This window comes from Colius striatus, chromosome 13 (genome assembly GCF_028858725.1).
Source record: "Colius striatus isolate bColStr4 chromosome 13, bColStr4.1.hap1, whole genome shotgun sequence".
In the NCBI taxonomy this organism is placed as follows: Eukaryota; Metazoa; Chordata; class Aves; order Coliiformes; family Coliidae; genus Colius; species Colius striatus.
Genome location: NC_084771.1, coordinates 10,337,121 through 10,354,970, shown reverse-complemented (window position 1 = coordinate 10,354,970; position 17,850 = coordinate 10,337,121). Strand labels below are relative to the sequence as shown.

At 43.1% G+C, this 17,850-nt stretch overlaps 1 protein-coding gene across 2 annotated transcripts in view; it reads left to right on the top strand.

The window, feature by feature from the left end:
• LOC104559025 (vascular endothelial growth factor receptor kdr-like) overlaps positions 1-17,850 on the top strand; it is a 130,012-nt gene that overhangs the window by 65,950 nt on the left and 46,212 nt on the right. For both annotated transcript variants that reach the window (XM_010203820.2, XM_062006738.1), the window contains exons 10-11: positions 6,534-6,684; positions 9,581-9,686. In XM_010203820.2, the coding sequence (XP_010202122.1) occupies positions 6,534-6,684; positions 9,581-9,686 (257 nt within the window). The remainder of the gene's footprint in view (positions 1-6,533; positions 6,685-9,580; positions 9,687-17,850) is intronic.

The following is a 17,850-nucleotide window of genomic DNA, read 5'->3' as shown; positions in this document are numbered from 1 at the left end:
CAGGATCAGGTTAATGTATTTGGGCTATGGTAGTTCAGGGAAAAATTGCTCTTAGAGTGATAAATTTCAGTTAAAGTCAGCTGATGACAGAGGGGAGACTCTGACGTGTTCATGGAAGGACCACTGAAATCTCAATGATGGCCACTGCTGCACTGTGAGAGACACTAATTTCTTTGGATCATTACTGTAACACAGCTGATGTTCAGGTTAAAGGACTGAGCCAGATAGGAGAAGCAGAGCTACATAAAATCATCCACCTTCACATACTTCAGCATCCTGCCAGGACTGGGTTTCCTTTCCTATCGAATCCATTTCCTGTGTAGCTCCTGGAGGATGACCCACTCAGGAAATCTTTCCACCCCCTGGGCCAGCTGAGCAAACTAGAATCCCCCCAAAACCTCACAGCCTGTTTCCATCCAACCACTGTTTCAATATGTTGCTCCCTAAACCCATTGCTTTGCTTTCCTCCTGGCTGCTGGTAGCAATGGCTGTGTCCGAGGCTTTGGGTGGGCAGGATGCTCAGCTGAGAAGAGCAAGAGCAAAGAGATACAGTGCTCCAGTCTATCCTTCAAATCTCATTGCTCAGAAACAGGCAGGAGAGAAACAACTGACTTACTGGGAAATATATGAAAGAAGAGAAAAAATGTAGCAGCACAAACAAACTGTGGTGGGCCTTTCCAGCACACTCATCATTAGCAAGTTATGAAGAATTTTCTCAGTGACATCATGCAAACCCTGGACACTTGCAGCTCCTCAGGCCAACCTCCACTCAGCCTCTGGGCACTCCCAGGAGAGCCCCCTAATGAAAAAGTCAGATGAGCTATTTTCATTTTGTTGGAAGTAGCCAAAGCAATTTTAGGAAGAGGAAGGTGGGGGCTTGCTGAGGATGGTCAGAAACATCTGAAGCATTCAAGTCACGTCTTTGCAGCAGCAATCTCTCTCTGACAGCTCTTAAAAACAAGAGTGGTGGGGGGAAATCAGAAAGTGGCAGCATGTGGATTCCATGCTGCCTCTCAGCCAAGCCTGCAGGTATATTAACTGTTGGTTTCTCTTTTGAAAAGCAGGAAAAAGGGGCAGAGACAAAGATGCTAGAATACTGTCTGCTCTGATAAAAATTAAGCAATTCATTACTATCAATTTGCTTTTGAGCCCTGTTAAGCCACAAAAAATAAGATATGGAGAGACAGACAAGAGAAACCCCTTTTTCCCCCAAAGCTTGGCTGTACTGAATGCCAGACCGGGGAAGGGGGGTGGTACAGGACTGGAAAAAGCAGCTTTCTTCCCATGAGTTGAAGATAGCTACATCTAAAAGTGACAGTCACAAGGTCAGCAAAAGCAGAAGCAAGCTGCACTGCCATTTCAACAACAACATTTCTTGTGAGGCACTGCCCTGGGATTTTCCTTAATATCTGCTCATCCAGCATCCAAGAGCATGGTTTCTCTCCCATTTGCTTCCATCCTGCTGGCAGTCCCAGCCTGTGGCAACAGGTTGCAGTGGAGCAGCAGGGTGTGTGCACCAGAGATCAGGCAAGCAACTGATAAACAGTGACCCTCATTCTATTCCTGGCTGTGGTACTGACTCCCAGACAGGTTTTGGCCCCTCATTCCATTTTAGCATTTGCTTCCTCAGAGGTACCGTGGGGATGATGCTGTGCACCCACTTCACAGTACCCTTGTGTAGTGCTGGGTGAAATGAAACAGAAAAGCAAGGAGAGTAAAACATAGAAAACCACCCAGACAAAATCAGCTGGGGTCAAACACAATGTTCTCTTCAGCCTGAAACAACAGTTTTGTTTTCAGGTCATTTAACTCATTTTTTTCATTCTTTCCTTCTAATAAAAAAGGAAAAAACAACCCCACAAAAAACAACCAAACTGTGGGGATCATTTGGCAGCTGAACACAGAACAAAATGGGTTTTACTTTGGGGAAATTTCATCCTCTTCTCCGCATCCTCTTTGACCAATCCAAACTTGCATCAATGAGTTTCCTATCTACCTCACAGAATATCCACCTAGGTCGACTTGCAGAGCTTATATTTCCATTAAGTACAAACAGCAGAGGAAAGACTCTAAAGTGCAAATTATTTTTGCTTTTGGGAAACAGAAAAGACAAATGGAAAACAAGTTGCCATTCTTATCAATAGTTTTAATGAAGCCCCATGTTCAGCAAAGTACATAAGGTTGAGACTAAATGATTCCCTGGACCACTATGTTATTTTAATGATGTGCTTAATGTGGAAAGATTGTTTTGAAAGCCAGTTTAAATGGTAGTGGGGAAGGTAGGTAAACAGCAGTTCAGTCAGAGGTCACTGAAAGTAAAGCAAAGTTTCTCTAAAAAAGGCAGGGAAACTTTCTATGTGCTGTCCTCTATCCTTGGGTGCTCCTTTGGGTGACAAGTGTGCAACCTCACAATAACATCTGCAATGAATTTAGAGACAGAAGAGTTTCTGGCCGAAGGGGAAACGCCAAAGAGTTAATGTCCTAATCCTTGTGCATAATATTTGCTCCTAAGGCCACAAGCTAAAGAGAACTCTAGAAAGTACGGTGAGATTTACATAATGCTGATCAATTTGAAGTTTACAGTAAGCAGGACCTGCTTTCTGATTGCATTTCACAGTGCAGCAGCAGCAAAGTCTTTAGTTATTCAGGTCAGCTCTCACACCAGCAATTGCACCTCTGCAAAGCAAGTTGGGGATACAATCACACTTTAAGCCAGAGAGGACAAAAACCCATTTATTTCAATATATTTAAAGCCATCTGAACCTTGCACGTCCCATATGCAGCTACAGACAAGAAAGCTTTTAAGGTTTGTTTGGCTTCTGCTTGAGAAAACTCAGCCTGAGGAGAGCAATGACCAAGGGATGGGAGGTGGAGGCTGAAAGTAAGCAGGCAGATCTCAGTGGGGAGGAGTGAGAAGCAAGAAGTGGGACAGTAAAAGATGCTTCTGGTCAGGAATGAAGCATATTTAAAGATCTCCTCTTGCAGTTCAGCACTAGTAGAGCAGACAGGAGTACTGGTGAGGGGCAAGACCCTACAGGAGGGTGGTCAGTGAGGCCAAGGTGAGGATGGCAGAGACTGCTGTAGGTCAGGCTCCACATAGTTGTAGAGCTTCAAGGAGAAATGACTGCACTGCACTTGCTGGAGGAGGCACGGTGCACTGCAGGGGCTGTGCAGAGGCAACTCGCTTGGTTACTGCCAGGAGTCCAATGCCTGCTAAAGCTCTCCATGCCCAGCAGCTTGGGGGGGGGGGGTTTAATGCTCAAAACCCAGCAGTACACACACAAATATATGGACATTGATGAAGTCCACAATGTAGATGCCTATTTTAAGGTGCAACCAGAAATGTGTTTAGATTTTGGCAATGCTTACAAATGGATTTGTGCCCCAAGCCTTACCTCACACCTAAACACAAGCAAGAGGTTATGCACAAAGCACCACACTGCATAGGAAGCAAACATGAAAGAGAAAGCAAAGCACTGTTTGGAGGAGAGAAACAGTTATCTGAGAGATACACTACTAGGTGAACCTTATTGGCTTTCAGCTAAAACCTCTTCAACATGCTCATGTGGAGAGCCCTTGTGCAGGTGAGACTGCTGCAGACATCAGTCCACTGAGGCAATGATCCAGTTACAGTCTGAGCAAATCTGGAAGGCCAGTACCCACCACAGAAGCCAGTTAACTCGTTTGCATCACTGAGAAAAGCAACTTCTGGAAATAGGATTTGGTCCAGCAGTGAGCAGTGAACAGAAAAGCTTCAGTTGCCCTCAGAGGGCATGGTAAGAGGTAAAATGGCTGTGACAATGTGCAGAAGCTTGGAAAGTTGTCAGCCCAAGAAATATCCCCCATTTGAGTCCCCTATTTTGCACATCACAAACCTGCAGTGAGCTGAGGCCAACGCCAACACCCTTCCCAGCACAAAGCAGATGGTTGAAGGGGCTGATCCCCACTGTGGCAGTGCCACAGTAAAAAGCACTTGCAGAGTGATACCCACCACCATTTATAACCTTTGCAGGGAAGAAGAGAGAGACACTTAAAAAAATGGCTCCTATTTGTGAGTACTGTGCCCATAATTAGCCACGACCCCACACTAACTGTGTTATAGGCACTGTGAAAGCAATGATGGGGAGCCATTTTTAGCCAGCTCCTCAAGCTTTAAGAAAACAATTGCTTATGCCTCATAAATAATAATTATTTCAATTGATGAATCACTTGGACTCATTTTAGGTTTCAAGTTATATTTAATAGTGCCACCCAGTAAAGTAATTGTGGAATTAAGGATTCACTTGTCACTCATATTTGTTCTTATTTGAATTAGATCAATTTAAAATTATCATTCCTTTTGTAAAATGACAATTTAATGACAGTCAACATGTTCATTTCACCAAGAGTCTAGAAAAATTTCCTAATATCAAAAGACTGCAATCAAATCTTGTCCCCCTCTACTCTTTCACACACACAAAACTGCACAAACATAGTCTCCCTCTGCATGTGTGTAAAGCTTTGTTCTTGAAGCCCAGAAAACATAACACTTGAGTAACCTTTCACACTGAACTTAGAGTCTTTTTCTCCAAGTGAGAATTATGCTTTTGAGGTCAGTCCAGGCATGCCAAACACAGGATTTGAGACTGCAAAGAAAAATGTCAGAGATAATGAAGAATGTGCTTCTTTCTCCAGAGAGTTGGACAAAATTATTTTTATGATCACGAATAATTTACTGATGGGAAATGAGATGCCAGTTATAAGGAAATTCAACATTAGTCCCAATAATTTGTCCTCTGAATTGCTCACAAATCTCAAAGCACTTGACCAGTGACACATTGCATAACCCAGAATGATGTGGTGCAGGAAACCCAGTGTCCACGTTACAGATGAGGCTGTGAGTCTGAGAGACCCTCATCACAGCCTAAACTGCTCTCACATCTGCTCCCTTCTTCACCTTCACAAAAAGACAATCCCTCTCTCTGTCAAAAAGGACAAAGGAGTGAGGAGTGGATTTTTGGAGCCTGACAGAACATCATCTGCAGGCAGACAGGGAAACGAGGCTCAACCAAAGGGGACGAAAGAAGCAAAATGGAACACAGGAGCAACACCAAACAAGGCCTGCCATTTGGGGTTTTCAAGTCAAATGTTAATCAGGGTCTAATGAAGCTTCTTTAAAGCAGCTTATGTTTTACTGTAGCATGTCAGTTAGGATATGAATGAACCAACTACAGTTAATACTCCTTCATGTGGTGGAGAAGGAAATGCTGAGGTATTGTCAAGCAATTGTGAGGTCAGAAGATCTTTCAGTCTGACCTGGCAGTCATGAGAAATGGAAAGTGAGGATCCCACCAAGACACAGCCTCAGCCTGGTCAGTCTTCTCATAAGAGTAGAGAGTAGGGTGGGGAGCTATTTAAAAACTAAGAGGGAAAAGGCTCAAGATTGATGAGGTGGGCTCATATTTTCATATCTGGGGCCTCCTCGACAGCAGAAAAAATAAGTTAACCCAAGAAATAGAAATCTAATCTGCATTCACTTCCCAACTTGTCAAAAGCCCCCAGTGTAAAGCAGCTGCACTTGGCTGCACAGAGGTGTTCCACAGAGGGACTCCGACCAATAAATCTGTTTGATTTCCTGTTATGAGAAGCAGACAAAGAGATATGGTTAAGGATGGGCAGAGCTGTCTGCATGAGGGAAGAGCCTGTGCTTTCACCCCAAACTCAAACCCACCCTCTCTGAGGTTAGCAAAAGTTCAGCTCACTTTGGGGATTTTTTAGCATAATTTCTCATTTTCGCATGTTCCCATGGGAGTTGCAAGTAGATGGGACAAAGCATTTCTTTCCTGTTGGCCACAGGCAGCCCTGAAAGTGTCACACAAAAGTTTCTTCTTGAGACATTTCCAGTCCAAGGGTGTGATCTTGCAGCCCCCCCAGATGTGAGTAACGCAGTGACATTTTTAATGGGTTTGCTGTTGGTGAGACTCTCTTGGCATCGTTCTACAAGTGTTTTCTCCCCACCACTTCTGCCTTGCTTTCCTTGTCCCTTCATCCAGTGCATATTACACATAAACAGAAAAGGAAAGCAAGGTTTTCAGATCAAAAACCCTGGAGAGAACCTGCACAATGGTAACAATATTGCAGACCAGCAGCTGTTTGATAAGGCTCCTCTCAGGAGGTGACATCAGAAGTGAAATGCTATCTTGCCCATAGTAAATGGACTAACAGCCTGATCCTGCAGCCCCTGACCAATAGATGTTTCATGGCATAAGTTTTCCAAACGTATAGCAGGTCCATGACAACATTTGAAAGCAATTAGGATGCATGTGGCAGCATTTCAATGCATTTCCTGAACCACCACAACTAATATCCATGTTTCTCCACATGTACCCTTTCAGTAGTGTCAGTAACTCCTTACAGCTTTAGCAGCCTCACTAAATCATTTAGTGATCAGAGCCAAAAGTTTCAAAGCCTTTGATGGAAACAGGACTGTGACCATAGATGTAAATTTGCTTGGTTTTACTTATTTTGTTGTTCTATTTTTTCTTCTTCTTTAGAGAGACCCAAAATCTATGAAAAAGAAACTGACTTTGATAAGATTGAGAGGGTGGAATTAAGGAGCCAACACAAAATCCAGTGCACTGTAAGTGGGAATCCTGACCCGAAGATTGAGTGGAAGTGGCAGTCCTGCAGCCCCACAGGCACACTGTAAGTGGAGTTTCCTATCATCAACATGTTGCAAAAGAGTTTGATAGCTTCAAATCAGTTTTTCTTTCCAGTATATCTTATTTATCTTAGTTACCAATCACAAGCAGTGATTCCCCACCTAAAGATCTCAAGGGTTATGAACTCAGCAGACACCTGGTTGTGTATGATCTTTTTGGAGTTACAACCACTTCCCATATTACCAAATTCATGTCACATAAGTTTAAAGTGGCTAAAGATCAGGCTTGAATTCTCTTTAATTTGACCAGCAACGTCCCTCTGACTTGCCAGGATCTTTTCTTACACCTCTTGGATACAACCTACACAGCTGACAAAGAGAAAATAGATATGTGCTTTTTGTGTACAGATAACAGTTTTTTCCCCCCTGTAAGAGCTATTGTCAGACAAACCTGCTGAAGGGTTGGCTTCATTTATTAGCCATATGGAATTTATGCCACTTCCTAAGGGCTGCCTTCACTAGTGCACACTCAGCACAGGCTCCTGTGGCAGCACCTGAGTTGCAGAAGCTGGAAAAGGTAACCAAGCCTTCACACCTTACTGAGGGCTCTTTGCTAAAGCCTGGAGGCAGCCTGGGGTGTGAAGACACAGAAGCAAGTCACTGGGTCAAAATTGTCACAGAGGAATGTGCCAAGTTGAAACACCAGATGCCTTTTGAGATTTGCCTTGTGCAAGTAGACATTTTCTTTGCTCCTGCTGTTGTATAAGCACAGCATTGAAAGAGGTCTTGGCTGAGGTCTGAATGCTGCCCCTGGTAGCCCCAGGGGATGTACAGGAGCCATGTATAAAAATTCTGACTGCACTTCAACTCTTCCCTGCAATTACAGGGCTAAAGTCAGGTTTTCCATCCCTAAAATTGAAGGCAGGTCTAGGAAACGAGAGAGAAGATTGCAGGATGGCTCTTTATTTTCCCACCATTTCAATGCTTTTCCAAATGCTGTGAATGGCAAGCCACGAGACAGGCAAAAAATCATAGAGAGAAGGTCCTTTCCCAGGTTCTCTGCTGTAGCAGTTGCAGTGTTATTGGGTGATCTAGTTTCAGGTTGGGTCTAAAAAGTGACCTTGTGTCCCTCCACAAGGGAAGCAGCCCATTACTAGTTACACTGCTTCTTCAAGAATAAAACAGCAGAGATTTGCAGGCTTAGGCAGGGCTGTTGGCATCACAGGTCAGCAGAAGGCACACGAGCTGCTGCTTTGGAGGTGTTCAACAAGAGCAGAGTGGAAACATAAGGAAAAAGGTTACACATTCTGTAGCAAAGCCATAGAGATGACCTGAAATCTTTTCCAGACCTTTCTGTCTAGGGAGAGAGAACTGGCCATGAATACCAAATTAAGCCAGATCGAACCAGTGACCTGGTGGCAAAAGACCTCATATAACCCAGAGTTCCAGCTCCCTGACTCTCTGATCTTATCAATTTAAATACAATTGCAGAGTGGTGTCTACCTCTCCTGGCCTCTCAGGCTGCCTTATCTTTCTCCAGCAGAAGCTGTAGGAGGATTCCTGTGGGAAATGACACAGACCCCACTTCCTTCTGTTGTCTCGCTTCCCCTCTCTCTCTCTTTCTCTCCCCCCCCCCCCCCACTAGTGCACTATGAATCCCAAAACACTATAATTGTTCCTTGTAGCTGTGATGTGATTTGCTTCCTTCGACTTTTTCCCTTCGTCCTCCAGACAGAATTGTGCTTTGCAGGAAGTCACTTAAGACATCTTCTAATTAGGCTCTTTGGAGAGCTATAAACCCTTCCTTGAACCAGGGTGTTACCCGTGTGTCTAGGGTGGACTTGGCAAAAGCACAGATGATTTATGGATAAGTTTTCTGCAGCATCAGCCCTTGGTTGTCATCAGCTAGAGAAGTTCATATTCACTCCACCTCCTACAATCCTAATCTGCTGTGGTGGGCTCTGAGACTGGCCATGGGAAGCAATGGTGCTTCTGCTGAGGGAGAGGAGGCAATGGGGACACTTCCCTGTTGTGCATTTTGATGGCTTGTGCAAGGTACAGTTGCAGCTAGCTGTGGAACTGAGCTGACTTCACTCACTTGCCATCCCAGAGTCACAGTTTGTAACACCCAGCCATGCTGCACTGGAGCTGGACTGGCAACTTTAACATGAAAGCTTCCTTGAGTTGCACAGCTGCCAGGATGCCTAGAGCTCCAGCCCTGCTGAAGCCTTTGTGCTCCTAAGCATGAGAAAACCTGTGTCTCTGCTCATTTATCCCAAGGGTTGTAGTTAAAGAAGACAGAAAAAACCTTTTTTCCCTTGGATGGTGCAGATATACCTTTCACATGATATGCTACAGACACTTGCCCATAATCCAAATTGATTGAGGTGTAGTTATGTTCTGGGGAAGCCCTACCTTCTGGGGTCTTCAGCTATTGCTATCCCAGTATTTGTCCACACTATTCCCTCAGCCTGCACTTCACATCAGAAGGCTGAGCAGACAGACAGACACACTCAGCAACATTCACATCCCCAGAGTTGTATATGATTGGCATTTTGCATTTTGAAATGCTCTGCAGTGACTAAAAGAGCACTTTAAAAGCCACAACTGCATTGAGCTGAAGTAAAATCCATATTAGTCAGATTAAACTCACATGATTTCATTAGCTGGCCAGTATTTTCTATTTTCAATCTTCAGAAACTTGGGGAATTATTTGCTGGTCATATCCTGATCTTTGCCCCCCTCTGCTATTGAAAAGAACTTGGAATTGTTACAGAGAAGGAAGACAGTAGTTTCACAAAGAGGTAACAATCTCCAGCAGCAATTGCTTTTAGGAGTTTTTAAGACCTAAGAGTTTTGTCTAAGAATGACATTCTCTCTCTTTAATAATGCCTTCCTGGGTTAGGTTCTTGAACATCATCTTTGCTTTTCTACCTCCAGATGCAACCCCAATGGGCAAAAAATTGTGGTTCGAGAGAACATGTTCATAGGCAACAAGATCAGAAGCATTGAAAACATAACCCTGAAGCATGGGGATAAAAGAAAGGTATGTGTCTCATGGAAATCTGAGCAATGATGTCATGGAATAGCAGTGGGCTTTCCAGAGGGGACACTGTGCTCACATGGAGCTCTCTGCCTGCAGTTCCCAAGCTGCAGTGGGTTGTTTGCATGCTTTAAATTCCACAGCCCTGGGATCATTTTCAGGTCTCCACTGTTTATAAATGCCGAGATTCTGGCAATGATGTCACACACCCTGTTTAAAACTCTCCAAAGACTTTTGGGTCAAAAACCTCTCTGTCTCCCTCAGTCTTGAGAAAGTGTAAGATTGGTTTGGTGCAAGAGGGGTCCTGTGAAGCACACACAACTGATAAGGACACCAAGTTCATTAAAATGCTTAGCACTTAGAGAGCACTTAGCAATGCCCAAGCTTGCCTGCTCTCCCAGGAGCAGGAGTTACACAGCTGTGTAAGTCAGAAGGCCTACAGTGGTCAGAGACAACAGCCTGATTTTCAGTGTATAAGTGCCTTCAGTAGCTGGCTGCTTCAGCTGGAGCTGTCAACATTTCTGTACCCATTTGGGTTGCCCACCATATTACTGAGCCAATGAAGGTGGGAACACCTCCTTCCTTCTACACTTTGCTGCCTGCTTCCCCTTCCAGACAGCACAGGGAGCCCACTCCCTGCAGGAATGACAAAGATCCCACCTGTTAAATGCCTTGCAGTACCTGTGGTGATACTGATACTGTTTACACAGGTCTTTGCTAATCCTTGAGAAATTGCTGCAGTTGTTAGGCTCCAGATTCACAGACTTCTGGCTATGCCTTGGAGAAGATGCTGTGGTCTGGCTCCAGCAGTTATTTTACCCCTATTGGACTTATAGAGGTTTGCAGCTTTAGGAATGGTTTTGCAGCTACAGGCTTTGAGGTGGATGCTCCAGATAATTCAGTGCTTCATCCTGCAGAGTGCTGAATGTTGCAGTTCATATCCTGGTATACTTTTAAGTATATGATAATTCTTGGGTTACTCCCATGCTTAAAGTTAAGCACAAAACTGAAGCGCTTGTCTGGATTGGGTCCAGACTAAATCAGCATCTGGCAGGATCAGTGCCTTAGCCATCTGCTCTTTCTCATGGAGACTTTCCAGCTCTAAACATAATATAAACCAGCTCTGAAAACATGGAGGTTGGGCTGGGAAGGAGAAAATCAATGTTCACATTTCATTCCCAAGTTTTCCCCTTGCTGGAAGGCATTCATAAATTGGATTTATTTAGATGGCATAGAGCCCTTTAAACTCTGTTTTTCATATATTCTCAAAGAATTTTAGATCTTGGCTAAAAGCAGCTACCTACAAAGTGCTAATTACTCATAAAAATGGAGGTTGGTGACATGTACCTACAAAATGTCTTCCTTTTCTAAGATTTCCTGGTTGCTGCATAGACTGACAAGAGTTTTGTGGCTCTCGTGGCTACTGTGTCTCTCTAAATAGAGACTGTCAAAATCATGATGATCATCACATAAAAAGTAAGCTCTTGACCTTCCAACCCCTACCATTCTATGATTCTATGATTCTATGACCATACCAGTCTTAAAGTTATGTTAGTCCACATATAAAAGTGAAAGGTTTCATATTTGCTGTGGTTCAAAAACTATCTGTTGGTTGCTGAACTGTTTCCCATGCTGGGATAGCAAGACTCCTCAACAACACAAACTTGGTAATGTTTTCCTTTGGTTTATACATATGTACACCACTTCCATTTCTTCTTTTACCAACTTTGTTGAGGCAAATATGCAACCAGGTGAAATTTTTGGCTGCGATCTCTGAACGAGGTGCTTTAGGAGTGCCACAGAGCTCTTAGATCCAGTGGGGCACCCCAAACACATCCTCAGTCTATGCTAGTGCATGATTAGGGACTTCTCAGCTCTCCTCTATTGCCTAATTTCCCTGGAAAGTAAAAGCTCAACAATCTCCAGATAGAGAGAGCAATCAGAAGAGAAATAGTGCTCCATTCCCTCAGAGGACCCTGTAGCCTCTGCCCACAGGTCAGCCCTGACATCGCTACATGCCTTAGTCTCCTGCCTGTAAAATCTGGTGAACATTAGGATATACTGGAACAAGAAAGGTGCAACTATTTAGTGGAAATGAAGACCATGGGGGAACTTCGGTTTAGGACTCCATGCAGTCCTCAAAAGGACTCCTCTTGTTCCCACAGAGCTTTGCTACTGCTCACCCCTTGAGTACCCCAAACTGCTCCGAGGCTGCTCCTCGCTCTGCCCTGCACAGTCATCTCTGCTCTATTGACTCCAGGCATCCTGAAGGGTTCAATTTTTTAGACATGTTCAAAAGTTCAGCCTTCAGCCCTTTAAGATATTTTCTATTGCATGATTAAAGTTTAATAAAACCACTTCTTTACAAGTTACATAGTTTAAAATTTTACAGTATATTATTTTCATCTCCTGCTGATCCACTGGTTGAAAACACATTCAGAGCTGCTCCCTAATCATTTGATGTCCTAATTAAGATTTATTCCAATCAATAAAACTAGATTTTTATGAACCTCAGGTTTCAGCACTTTGTCTCCCTGCTATAGTATTAGCAGCCAATTCCTCTTTGCCCCTTTCTGAAGTCCAAGGCTATCTGTATTAAGTGGAGTCTATAGATAACAGAATATAATTCAAAAAAAGACACTGATGAAAACTCCCAGCCTTCAGACCTTTCCTGGTGTTTTATCAGCCATTATTCTCACCAGAAATGGAATAGGCAGGAAGCAGCCCAGTCCATTCCCACCATGTCCATGTCCTAGCAAGTAATTCATCTCCATTGACTAGCCAGATGAAATAATAAAGATGTTGGAGCTTGACTGAGTGTGGCTTTTATTGACTGTGTTATGAAGATGGGATTAGCTGAGACTGGTTATTTTTCTTGTGTGATTTGAGCCTGTCCAATGATAGCTGGTGTTTCAGAGCAGAAAGTGGAATTTACCTAGTCTCTACAATTTTTACCATCCCTAGAATTCACTCTCAAAGAACTGTAGCAAAATGTTTTGGTTCAGCAACATATGAAAAGAATGCATTCACTCATTGCTGCTATGATTATAGGAACAGCTCCCACAAAACTACCAGATCCAGAATCTTGCTCAAATGTAGTTGGCAGGGCAGCAAGCAAGGATTTTTTCAGCAGACCACTGATGCTTGCTGTGGTCTTTGATCACGTTAAGATCTTTAGACATCTATTTGACAGAAGTTGCATGTAAAATTGAGGTCTCTTGTCATCTTTGTCATCGTGCTTATTCCATGATTATTTCACAGATAGGAAAGTGAATTTCATCCCTTCCTGTCTTCTAAAGGCTGAGGCTCATTAACTCATATTGAGTCTCATAACTCATCAAGTTATGATGTACTTCAATGAAGTTTTGGTTAAATAGTGGTTGAGGCAATAGCATCATGCTAGTTTAATTTTCTAGTGGTTTTGAGTCAATATTGAACTTTTCACTTGCTGATTTAAAGTACTGTGTAGCTACCTCTGAAAGCTGCTTTTTAACACCAGGTGAAACATCCATGATGGCAGGAAGTGCCTGAATTTCCTCTTCAAGTTGTAAGGAGCTAGGTTACTATTTTCTTTTCTTTCCTGTTAGTAAACTGAGCATACTGGTCTCAGCTTGGGAGAACAGGACATAGCAGCAGAGAACAGCAAGATCCATACATAATTCAGTCCTCATTGCGAGTCTCTTTTCATCTGTTTTCTCTCTTTCATGTATATATGAGAGTGGCCTGGCCACGTGGATGTTTTTGTAATGAAACTCATGCATCTCTTTTGCTAGTGAAGCTCATAACCACTAAAGAAAATTGACCTCAAAATGCCAGGTTAAAGCCTCCTGAAGGAACAGAAAGACTACATTAGAGTAGTGCGATGCATTTGCTGCAAAGTATGTGAGCAGCTCCGTAGGGCTGTTTAAATCTGTCACTCTGCGTGGGTGCCATTTCAGTGAGCTCCCACAAGCTTTGTCACTTTAGTCTCTGGCAAGGGAAGGTGAACAGTCACACAGCTGGGGTTTTGAACAAAGCATCCACTCTCTGGGAGACTAGCCCAGATGTTTCGGGCACTAGCCAGGCACAGGACCACCTGGACTACTACACTGTCTTTGGCAGGGCTTCTTGTGAGGAAGAAGCTTGGAAGTGGTAATTGCTCACCACTAGCCAGCACCTACCCACCTGCCCTGGGGCCAGAAAGTGCTCAGTCCACCCATACTAGAAATGTATATCAGTTCCTCCAGAGGCACCTCAGACAGTTTGCCCTGTTTCCTGCCCTGTTCAGCACCTTTCCTGATCACACAGTTATTACCATCAGCTCTGATACACTCTGTGAGGAACACAACAATTGTTCTCATTTTACAGGCAGAGAAATGCCCAGTGCCAGAGATGAAAGCAAACCCTAGAAGTTCTCAGTCACTTCCCAGACTTCCCTTATCACTTGTTCTCAGTCCATCCTTTAGTATGTTTTGAATGAATGAACTAAGATTATGGATCAGAATTGTCAGGCTACAAAAATAAGTGTTATTCTGTGCCACTCAGTTAGATGGATTGGGAGGTAGCTGAATATTTTCTTTGCAGCGTCTCTGGTGAAGTGCCTATAATTCCATCTCCCTCTAGCCACCTCCACCCCAGCTCTGCCAGAGTTAGACAGCTCAGAAGTTTTCCACCCACTTTTTCTACTCCTCATCCTCACCCACATATAGCTAACGAAGTGAAAGAGAAAAGAATTGTTAACTAAAGCTGTTAGAGGGAAGGATTAGACAAAAGAAAGAAGCAAAAAACAACAAGATCTATTAATTCATGCTGACTCCAGCTTACAAAAAGGACTTGCTGCTCTGTTCTTACTACAAGACGTCTTAAAACACTCATGTTATATGACTGTGGAATGTTTTTGTCTGCCTCTAAAATAGCTTGTTTTTATCAGTTTGGGAACGTTACAGTGCAAGACATATGGACTTTATTGAACTACTCCATTATGAGTTTTCCCAGCAGCAATGCCTATTTAATTGTCATAGCTGTTCTTCAGAGATCAATCATTTTATTTTTCTTATTTGAGTGTTAGTTTATTACTTTATAGTAACTATGTAATAACTAACAACTCCTCCTTTGGGTTCGTGGGATTGGGTGGCCTTTAAGATAAGTGGTAGGAAATGGAGCCCTTTACTTCCAAATTCAACACAGGCAATCAAAAGTTGTTCAAAGAATGTTTGGTGTTTGGTATGCAGTGAACTCACAGGATCTCAGTCCAGCTCCCACTAGGAAGATGTCTAGACATTACATGCCAATAATTTGTTATTAATTACCATTGGTTCCCATGTGCTCTGGGCAGAAGCGAAGGATTGAACAGTCACATCGTTTGTGCTACCCCTTGTGGCTGGAGGCATTGGTAAGGGTTAACATGTCATTGACTCTGAAATTAGTAAACTAAAAAGTGCAAACTTCCAGGCTGTGATTAGTTCATGAACAGTCATTTCACTGAAGAGACACAATGTTTTAAGGCAATTGCAGGATTCAGATCGGCATCGTTATTCAGGCATCGCAGAAAGCGGTGCTCTGTCTGGGAGCAGAGTTTTCTGAGTAGATGGCATGAGGAACAGCTCTGATGTGAACTCTGCTTTGAATAACAGGTTGGACAGGAGACCACCAATGGTCCCCTGTGCAGCTCAGGTCTTTCTGTGATTTCATGAGTCTAGATGTGGCAAATGCCAACACATCTGAAACTGTTCTATCCTGGCTCTGATTCCAGGAATGGAAAATACTTTGCCAGGTGCATGGATTAAGCACACAAGTAGATTATCCTCTCAGAACTTTTTCCACTCTACATTAAAGGTCTCCAAATGCTATGCCACTCCACTGAGAAAGAGGTCTGCTGACAGTTCTCACTGTTCATAACAAGAAAAGATTTCTGTGTTCCGTTTTCTCACCTTTTGCAGACTTTCCTTGAAATAATTACATTGAAGTATAGGGATGGCATAGAAGAACAAAATCCTTATTCATCTCTGCCACTGTGACCAAGTCCAGACTGATTTCAAGTGCAGACATCAGCATTGTGAATACTGTGGGTTAACAGGGGTTCTTCAATGGGCTCTCGATGGATTTCAATGGGCTCTCCTTGACTGATTTCAATGGAATATGTTTGATCTACAGATACTTCAAAAAGCAGATGCCACTGCTGGCTTCCTAAATGTTTCTTTCAGGCTCCTTTTGGTACAAGAGAAAAATATGTGGTCTTATAGCAGGAAGAAGGATTTGGATGCCTTTTAGTATAGTGTGTTCCAAAGCATCACTCTCTTGAGGATTAAATCAGGATTGAGTTAGTTTGGGAACTAAGAATTTTATTTAAGATGCTGGAAAAATAATTGGACTCCCAGTCTCAGGGATTTACCTGGAAGCACACAGCTAGAGGGAAAGCTGATGCATAATGATTTCAAGAGATTTGTCTTATTACAAGAAAATCACTCAAATTCATTCCTTTCTGTCTCTGAAATCACTTTGATTTCTCTGCTGGATGCTGCTGGTTTAAAAGTCGTATTTTGGAAGACTCTGGGAGGTGCTAGATCTAAGACAGTAAAGTATATCATCTCTTGTGCCCAGTGCAAGTGATCTTGGTCACCTTCACCTCTAGACACAATTGAGATTAGCTGAGAAGAGGTGCTCTTTTTTTTGTTTCCACTATCATGTCAGACTTTCTTGAGTTATGCAGTTAGAGACATTAGCATCTGTGTGTGCTCATGAGTGTATGTGTGTGTTTACCTCTGTGTCACCAAACACAGTTTGAGGCATTGCATCAGTTTTTAGAAGAGTCACAGCATCACCCTAACACTTTGGACATATTCCAAAAAGGATAATTACATTCCTCTTTACCATTTTAACTGGCTCTACAGTATTAGCCTTGACTTCTCATCTAGAGCTGTCACTTAGCAAGACTAATAGCTGCTAAATAGCTGTCCAAATTTATCACCTTCTCTCCTCAGCATCTACATTTATATTGGCTTTTTCTACTTCCAAATATAAAATTCTCAGATTCAGTAACCATGAGAAGAAAGATCTTGGTCCTGATTCAGCAGTAATTCAAACAGCAGTATCTCCTGCCTAAAGTCAGGGGTAGTGCTCTCAACATGTGCTTGTTAATAACCTGTGGCATTAGGCCCACTGCTACAGGAATAGAAAAAGGAGGAGGAGCAGACTGCTTCTCTGGGTGATTTTACATCCAAGTTAGAGCTATTTTCACATACAAATAAAACAGAAGTACACAGCTCTTTCTTTGGTGGACACCAGAGGGAGCTGGGTTTACTGGTCTCCTGTTTACACCTCTAAATTTGGTTGGTCCCTATTCTTGGTTAATTTCTGTGGTTGGTGCCCACGAGAAGCAGACACTTCTCCACTCACCTGTCGTTCTGCTGAAAATGTTCCCGTTAGAATGTAAAACACCCATGGGATCAAAACCTTTGAAACTCATTTCCCTACAGGATTTAAAGTGCCAAAGCTCAGCAAATCTTAAATAACTCTCTGAAAATACATCCTGTACAGCTATAGACACATCCATGGTGCAGCTTTAGGAGGAGTAAAGGAATGTCTTGTGTGAGTTTAGTTTAGGATATTAAAAAGAAAGTCCAGAGATGCTTCTGTGCACTTCAAAGCACTCTCTGGAGATAAGGACAAAGGGCCAGAGGGTGTTATGAGTTTTGATTCTCAAAGTCCTTAGAGAGGACGGCAAAGAAAGTGATATCTGTTCCAAATGTGAGGGCTCAGAGTTCCTCAGGTGAATGGCTGCAGGGGAAGCAAAGTAATCTTGCAAGAACATCTCTGTCCTGATGGGTTAGACCCTGCTTTCTTGCTAGTAGCCCAAAGGAAGTACTAGAAATAATTAAAGCCATGACCTGTGGATAGTCCTTTGTGAGCTTCTGATGCTGCATCAAGACAGGGACATGCTGATGCCATATGGTTGGCTCCTCATTAAGCTCCAGACAGAAGCAGGAACTTAGGATGTTTAAGGAACAGAAATTCTTAAGGGTGTGTTTGAGTTCAGCCCCACAAGTAACTGAACCACTTTCTTTTTCTCTGTGGTGAAGCTCAGGACAAGTGTTCCTTCCTTCTTAACAATCCTCCCTTTCTTTCTGCATTTGCCAAGATTCTTAGCACAGGCAGCTTCCCCTCTGCTTCCCTGCTTACCACACAAGTT